We start from the raw sequence: 8,094 nt of genomic DNA, 5'->3' as shown, positions 1-8,094 counted from the left end.
CACCTAATACCCGTGGCCCAATACCTGTGGCCCAAACACTGTTCTAAGCACTCAACGTGTACCTCTTCCCAACCTCAGCACTACTGACATTCTGGGCAGGTTAGCTCTCTGCTGGGGAGGCTGTCCTGTGTGTTAGAGATCTACTAACATTGCTGGCCTCTACCTACTGGATGCCAGTCCCCCTCAACCCAGTTGTGACAACTGTCTGCCAAATGTCCCCTGGGGGACAAAAATCATCCAGGTTGAGAACCACTGCTCTACTCCTGGGCTGCACTATTTCATCTCTATCTTACGGGTGAGGAAACGTAACTTGTCCACATTTACACAACTAGATTGGTCATCCGAGGATCTGAACCTCCATCCTTAACCACCACATCCGACAGCAGCAGTCTCCTGCCAGAGCTGAGTGTTCACTGGGGCGCAGATAACAGGAGGATACAAGAAAGGAGAGGTAGGCTAGGAGCAGCTCAGGAAGGGCCTTGAATACCTGGCCTGCTCTGTTCCAGGCTTTCTGCCCAGTGATGCTAGGGACCCAGATGCAAATCCAACCAAACCCTTCTCAAAAAGCACCCAACCCGGGACTTCCCTGGTGGCGCAGTGGTTAAGAATCCGCCTGCCAACGCAGGGGAAACGTGTTTGAGTCCTGGTCCGGGAAGATCCCACACGCCGCGGAGCAACTAAGCCCGTGCGCCACAACTACTGAGCCTGCGCTCTAGAGACCGCGAGCCACAACTACTGAAGCCCACGCGCCTAGAGCCTGTGCTTCGCAGCAAGAGAAGCCACTGCAATGAGAAGCCCATGCACCGCAACCAAGAGTAGCCCCTGCTCATCGCAACTAGAGAAAGCCCACGCGCGGCAACAGAGACCCAACGTGGCCAAAAGTAAATTAATTCATAAATTTAAAAAAAAAACAAAGAAAAAGCACCCAACCCAAAGAGATGCTGAAACAGAGGCAGCCACAACCCAAGGTGACAGGGCCTCTGGCAAAGTAAGGGACCAGGGGCGTGGGAGCCCAGAGGTGGCTTGTTAACCCAAGGCAGGGGAGAAGGGATCCTGTGGACTTCCTGGGGGAAGTACCTCCAAGTGGCTACCTGGAGGAGAAACAGGAATCAGTGTGGCGGGGGACGAGGAGTGAGGGTTGAAGGTCTTCAGGAAGGGGAGGGAGCATGTGCAAACACCTGGCAGAAAAAGTTATTTCTCCAGCAAAGGTGGGGACCTGCCAGAGGTGCAGGGGTGAGAGATGAGGCTGCAAAGTCATCAGGGGCCAGGTCACAAACACCAGGCTGAGGGACTCAATCTTCACCCTCTAATTGACAAGCAGTTGCAGACAGTCATCCACCCTCTCCAGAAGCCCTCGACACCAACTCAGTCTCTCCCCTCAGAAACTAAGTTAACATGTTACAACTGCTGCCCCAGGGGAGTGACATAAGGAACCAGAACACCGCCCTCCACTCTTTTCACAGCTCTTGCTAAACACCAAGCCCTGTCTTGAATGCTTTACATATATGAAATCATCTAGTTCCTCCAACAGCTGCTCTTATTATCCCCTGAACAGAGGAAGCCCAGAAAAGTTAAGACACCTACTCAAGGTCACACAACTAAGCAAGTGGCACACGGAGTGACGCAGGCAGGCTGGCTTTCACATCCTCTTTTTTTTCACTGAAGCCCAGTTTAAGACGAACCTTTTTTTTTTTTTAAACTAACTTCTCACTCAATATGTGAGTGGTGTGGAGATCCGCTTAAATACTTAAATAAAGAAACTTTCATAGCGAGGGACTAAAACCAACACGGCAACACCTGAATGTATACTAATTTGGGGATAGAAAACCAGGCACAGCAGAATGCCACTTAAGCCAGGGCCCCTCAGCCTCGGCACGACTGCTATTGGGGGCCCGGGTGATTCTTCGCTGTGGGAGGCCATCCTGTGCAGAGTATGCTTACCAGCATCCCTGGCCTCTGCCTGCCTGATACCAGTCACACCCTTCCCCTTGCACCCTCGTCGTGACAATCAAAAATGTCTCCAGACATTGCCAAATGTTCTCTTGGGGATAAACTCACACCCAACTGAGAACTGCCTTAGCTTATCTGTAGGTTGCCTGAGATTTTGAAATTCCCAACTCACGGCTTGCTTTAAAAGAAAACTTAGGCCTAGCCCCCCCGGAAAAGGCAGCCATGCCTGGTTATGAGACTTTAATGGACGAATATTATAAAAGTTTATGGCTTGGTCAATAAACACTTTGCTGTTAACTCATTTATTTTCACACACACTCTGTGAGACAGGTACTATGATTATCACCCCCATTTTACAGACGAGGAACTTGAGATGGTGCAAGGGAAGTGCAGAGCACCGGTGTCTGGCACGGGCTAACTCCTTATTAAGTGCCCCCAGCCCCCATGCCCTGGTTAGCAGCACCTGTGAGCTCTGGGCTCCTGCAGCCCCTGACATCTGGAACCTCCACATCAAACTGTGCCATCCTTATCTCCCCAACCAGGCCTGGGACACCTGTGTCCCAGAGAATAGGACCTGGCACACAGAAAGCCTCAGGAAATGATGAACAATGAGTGAACCCGATGACCAGGATTCAACCATTAGGTTCAGACACCCAAATGTCCCCCATCACTACTCTCTCAAGAGCTTCACAGGAGTAGAGACAAAAGGATCTCAGAATATAACATGCAGGAGAGGCGGCAATTAGGGGGCTGAGGGCTTGGACCTGGGGATCAGGGCGCCGGTAGACTCTTGGGAAGGTGCTCCGTTTTTTGGTTTGGGGGGACTTGTTCCCCGGGGAACCCTCCGTCTTACGGGTCTCACCTGCCCTCCATCCCGAGCTCTGCCTTCAACTCCACCAGGCAGGAGGCGTGAGCACTGGCTCCTGACCCAGGTGCGCGCATGTCTGCTCACCGCCTTTATGCCCCGAACCCGCGTGGAGAACCGCAAACCACTACTTTTCGGCTCCGCGCAAGCATAACGCCCCCAGCCCGCACGACGGCGGTCCTCGGCCGGGGCGCACACCCGCTCTCACGTCAGCGGGGGCGCGCGCAAGAACCCAAACTGTATCCCCGATCCTTGGAACCGGTCCACCGCCCTCGCTACCTCTCCCTTTCGCACCCCTATCCCCTTCGTACCCCGCCCTGACGCCTCTCCACCCCCACCACAAACTCTACCATGCTCCCACAAGAGCAGAAAATCTGTGGAATAAACCACAGCGCGCAGCGCAGGTCAGCACCCAAATCACACGCCTCACCAGCTCCTGCGCAGGCGCACTCGGAAATCGAACCGCACTGGCATGGAGCACTCTGGGAACCGTAGGCGGGAACGAAAGACACCACCGCGAGGATCGCCGGGAGTTGTAGGCCCAGCTTGTCCGAGAGCCATAAGCGCTCCAGGCCGAACCGCCGCACGGGCACCTGGGAGTCATTCGCGGGTTGACCCAAAGCTTTCTGGGAGTCGTAGTTATCTTACCTGCTTCCGCGTTTTCTCTGAGCCTGGACCGTCCGGCGCGGGCTCTACTCAGGTGAGTGCCTCCTCCCGCGGCGGGTCGATCTCGGCCCTTGGTCGTGCTGCTGTGGAGGAGTTGATGGTCTCCATATTTCTCTCCCACGCATTCGGTAGGCATCCCTCGGGAGATGGCACTCCCCTCCGTGATCCCCCCAAAGCCGGTCTACCGCCGGCCCTCCACGCGGGAGTGCCCTAAGCCTCTGGTGTCCCTGCTGACCCGCTTTGGACTCTGCCGGCCGGGTCTGACTCCTTGTTCCCACCGCCCAAGCTGCGTGCGGTACGAGCGCACCCTCTTCTGTCCTGATTACAACTTTAGAGTGGTCAGGGCTGGCCTTCGGTGAGGGTCCGACGGCCGTGGAAGCCCAGAGGAGGCGCCAGACCCAGGCCAGAGTTCTGGTAAGACTTGCAGAGCAAAGGACCTCAAATCTTGCCATGCCCAAAAAAAATTCCAGATTCTTTGCCATAAACTTACTCCTCTTACAGTATTTCCCCAGTCTTCCCTAACCCCCACCACCTCTTTATTAAATGGTCCCACTACCCTTACAAGTGCTCAAGTCAAAACAAAAGTTGGAGTTGTCATGAGTCGTCTGTTTCATCCACTGCCATCCCCCAAGACTTGGCAGAGTCCCATCTACTCCGTCTCCGGAAGCGATCCAAAATCTGACCACTTCTCTCCAATGCCACTGTCTCCACTCTGCTCCGAGCTACCACCGCCGCTTACCTGGGTCACTGAAGGAGCCTCCTCACCGGTCTGCCCACGTCTGTCCTTGCCACTCTCCACCCCTCTATTCACACGCAGCCCAAGGGATCCTGTTAAAATAGAAATTAGATCCTGTGACTATACAGCTTAAAACCATCCAACGGTTCCTGTTTCACTCAGAATAAAGTCCAAGCTCCTCACCCTGCCAATCTCCAAGCCCCCGACCCTCTCCAGTCTTGAACCACCAACACACCTTCCACCCAAAAGAACACAGACAGGACCTGCCCTTTCAGGTCCTTTGCATTTGGTATTAACTCTATCCGGAAAATTCTTACCACCTTGATCTAATGCCTAACTCCTTCTCTTCCTTCTGGTCTCAGCTCAGAGAGTAACCTATTTATATCTGAAAACTATTTTGGGTCGGCTCCTCCACTAGAACTTAGTGCCTGCAACCCTTCCTGTTTTACTCCCTGCTGTGTCCCCAGTGCCTAACCAATGTTGGGCACTTTGGAGGCACTGAGTGGATATTTGTTGAACAAATGAATGAAAGCTTAAACTGAGACTTGAAGGTGCCAGGCCTGCACAGCGCTGGGGGAAGACTGTTCCAGACAATGGGCTTACTCTGGGCATTATTTAGGCAGCCTGCCGGGAGGCAACGACCCCTTAATCCGGAATCCACGTGTAACCCGCCTCCCCTCTCCACCCATCCAGGAGAAGCCAACCCTCCTGCCTCGCCAGGACCCCGCGATGCCCGCCCCGCAGTGCGCCTCCTGCCACAAGGCGCGAGCCGCCCTCCGCCGTCCGCGCTCGGGCCAGGCGCTGTGCACCACCTGCTTCTGCGCCGCCTTCGAGGCCGAGGTGCTGCACACGGTGGTCGCGGGCCGCCTGCTGCCGCCCGGCGCCGTGGTGGCCGTGGGCGCCTCGGGCGGCAAGGACTCCACTGTGCTGGCGCACGTGCTGCGCGAGCTGGCCCCGCGCCTGGGCATCTCGCTGCACCTCGTGGCCGTGGACGAGGGCATCGGCGGCTACCGGGACGCGGCGCTGGCGGCCGTGCGGCAGCAAGCAGCACGCTGGGAGCTCCCGCTCACCGTCGTGGCCTACGCAGAGCTCTTCGGGGGCTGGACGATGGACGCCGTGGCCCGCAGCACGGCCGGCTCCGGCCGCAGCCGCTCCTGTTGCACCTTCTGCGGGGTGCTGCGACGCCGGGCGCTAGAGGAAGGGGCGCGCCGCGTGGGAGCCACGCACGTCGTGACGGGTGAGCGCAGGCGCGGCACAGAGGGGCGCGGTGGGAGGAACGGGCGCATGCGCGGGCGAGGGGCGGACGTTGTAAGCCCACTGAGGCGCATGCCCCAGAGGTCGTAAAGGAGACTGCGTATATCCTAATTGGAGACGCCAAAAAAGGAGGAGTGGCTGTGCATGCACACTGAAGGTTCATAGTGTGTGCGTGTCCTTAGGTTGGGCATCGTAAGCTTTTGAGTCACTGCCATCATCTTTGTACACACACGCTGGCAAATAGAGGGGTGGTAGGGTACTCTCTAGGGGCTAGGGCTGTGGTTCTCTGCGCTTATTTTTTTATGACATTGTGTCCCTTGTCACAAAAGGAGGGGTATGAAGGGGCATCTCCCATCAGAAGCATCTAGTCTGAACGCAACTGTGTCCTTTTCTCTATTCGCTTCTCCTCTTTGATAACACTTTCTCTGTACCAATCATTACTTAAACAATTGTTGACCATTTATTGTGTGCCAGATGCAAGCTATATAGCCTAGAACAAACTACCTAACCTTGGTTTCCTCTTTTATATAACGGGGATATTAATACTATCTAGGACCTAGAGTTACTGGGAATTGGATGAATTATGGGAATTACGTATGACGCACTTAGACAAGACACTGAGAAACGGTAAACATATAAATGTTTGCCGTTATGATGCACAACACAGTCTCTGCTCCTGTCCGTTTCTCACATATGTAATTATAACCTGATTATAATTATTTCCTGTGCCACTAAGGAAAGTGACACAGGAGGACCTAGTGAAGGGAGAAACATGGGGATTAAGGAAGTGTTTCCTGAGTGAGCGGAGACCTGAAGCCGAGTGGGTAACTAGGTGAAGGACAAAACGGGGGTGGGAGAGGTTCTCAGAAGAGGAAACAGCTTATGCAAAGGCCCTGAGGAGGGAAAGTATGGCCGACTTGAGAAGCCGTAAGACCGGTGTTTTACTATAGACCCAAGTATAAGATGACAAGTTACAGAATAAGCAGAGATTCAGCTTCAAATTTATGGTGACTGTTGTGTAACTATGCACTTACTTTCTCCCTGGTCCTTCTAAATACCATAATCTGCATTCCCAGAGGCACTTGTGTCAACAGCCCACTTGAGCATCTCCATCAAATGCCATTTTGACGTCTGTGCGGTCTGAAGTACACTTCACTAGACTGAAATTGTATCTGTAGCGTAAAGCAGTGTTACTCACTACCTGAAAGGGCACCGAGCACAGAGCCTGGTTTGCAATAAGAGGGGGGCAAATGAGGGCATCCCAAGTTGCTCCACGGGAGCCTGGTGTGTTCCCCTCTCCTTTCTCGCGGGGTTCACCCGCAGCCTCCCCCGGCCGCCCCACGGTACCGCGGGGTCTCCTCCCGCGGACCCGCCGGCCCCCGCGCCCCCTCCTCACCGGCTCGCGTCTCTCCCCCAGGACACAACGCCGACGACATGGCGGAGACGGTGCTCATGAACTTCCTGCGGGGCGACGCGGGCCGGCTGGCGCGCGGCGGGGGCCTGGGCTCTCCGGGCGAGGGGGGCGCCCTGCCGCGCTGCCGCCCGCTGCAGCTGGCCTCGCAGAAGGAGGTGGTGCTGTACGCGCACTTCCGCCGCCTGGACTACTTCTCCGAGGAGTGCGTGTACGCGCCCGAGGCCTTCCGCGGCCACGCGCGCGACCTGCTCAAGCTGCTGGAGGCGGCGCGGCCGTCGGCGGTGCTGGACCTCGTGCACTCGGCCGAGCGCCTGGCGCTGGCCCCGGCCGCGCGGCCCCCGCCCCCCGGCGCCTGCTCCCGCTGCGGGGCGCTGGCCAGCCGCGCGCTCTGCCAGGCCTGCGCCCTCCTGGAAGGCCTGAACCGCGGCCGGCCCCGCCTGGCCATCGGCAAGGGCCGCCGGGGGCTGGACGAGGAGGGGTCGCCGCGGGAGCCACAGCCGTCCGGACCCCCGACTTCGGAGCCCATCCCCGGCTTCTAGAGACTCCAGTTCTCCGCTGGGATCCGACGACGTGGGAGTGCGGGGCCGCCTGTAAATGACACTGTGAAGGAACCCGAGTTACCTTAGCCCGGGCTTCGGTGTGAGGTTGGGAAGGGGTCGGAACCTCTTACCTGTGGTCCTGCAGAAGCTGGGGCTCTGGGCTCCTGGGGCTGCGGAGGACTCCTGGGTGTCTGGGGGACCCCTGGGCCTCAGAGAGCTGTACAACTTTGCATTCCTGAGCGAGTGGGAATTAGGGGGCCGCTTGCCTGTACCTCTGTGGGGCTCTGGGCGTGCTCAGATAGTCCTGACCCTTCTTGAGCGCCTACTGTGTGCCTCATGTTTCATGTTTGCCTGCAGTGGGATAAGCAAAACCATGTAACGTGATGGGCACGTCAGTTACAGCAATCGTGATGCTTCTGTGTGAGCGCTGTGTACAGGGCAGGCCGTCTCATTTCATCCCCAGCACGATCTCATTGGCTGTAGCCTTGTTACCGAGGCCAAACTCGCTCTGCTCCCCGCACCACAGGCCAATAAATCGGAGAGGAAGTGTTGAGGCAAGGAATACGACTTTATTCGGGGTTTGGTTGCCAGTTTCTTTTACAGCACAGAGAGGGCGAGAAGATGAGGAAGTAAAGTAAAAAGGCCATACGTTTTGCAAATAACCCCTGGA

The 8,094-nt window shown here is 56.4% G+C and overlaps 1 protein-coding gene and 1 long non-coding RNA gene across 3 annotated transcripts; one reads left to right on the top strand and one right to left on the bottom strand.

The window, feature by feature from the left end:
• Nucleotides 1-3,461: 3,461 nt before the first annotated feature.
• LOC132416462 (uncharacterized) lies at nt 3,462-6,945 on the bottom strand. The gene is made up of 3 exons (XR_009517599.1): nt 6,868-6,945; nt 4,221-4,309; nt 3,462-3,564 (listed from the first exon to the last, which is right to left on the bottom strand). It is a non-coding gene; the product is annotated as an uncharacterized lncRNA (long non-coding RNA).
• On the top strand, nt 3,480-7,975 carry CTU1 (cytosolic thiouridylase subunit 1). 2 transcript variants are annotated; one of them, XM_059999775.1, is made up of 3 exons: nt 3,480-3,515; nt 4,911-5,454; nt 6,889-7,975. In XM_059999775.1, exons 2-3 carry the CDS (start codon nt 4,947-4,949, stop codon nt 7,422-7,424), a joined length of 1,044 nt encoding a protein of 347 aa, XP_059855758.1. In that variant the 5' UTR covers nt 3,480-3,515; nt 4,911-4,946; the 3' UTR covers nt 7,425-7,975. The 2 variants fall into 2 exon arrangements, with proteins under 2 accessions (XP_059855758.1, XP_059855757.1); XM_059999774.1 differs by lacking the exon at nt 3,480-3,515 and adding an exon at nt 3,826-3,895.
• The last annotated feature ends 119 nt before the right edge of the window (nt 7,976-8,094 follow it).

This window comes from Delphinus delphis, chromosome 20 (genome assembly GCF_949987515.2).
Source record: "Delphinus delphis chromosome 20, mDelDel1.2, whole genome shotgun sequence".
In the NCBI taxonomy this organism is placed as follows: Eukaryota; Metazoa; Chordata; class Mammalia; order Artiodactyla; family Delphinidae; genus Delphinus; species Delphinus delphis.
Note: the sequence above shows the minus strand (reverse complement) of the source record. Positions and strands in the feature narration are given on the sequence as shown.

Excerpts from the sequence above, each read along its gene's own strand:
- CTU1 (XM_059999775.1), top strand. The coding sequence starts at position 4,947 with ATGCCCGCCCCGCAGTGCGCCTCCTGCCACAAGGCGCGAGCCGCCCTC. Across the intron at positions 5,455-6,888 it reads AGCCACGCACGTCGTGACGG|GACACAACGCCGACGACATG; the intron begins GTGAGCGCAGGC and ends TCTCTCCCCCAG.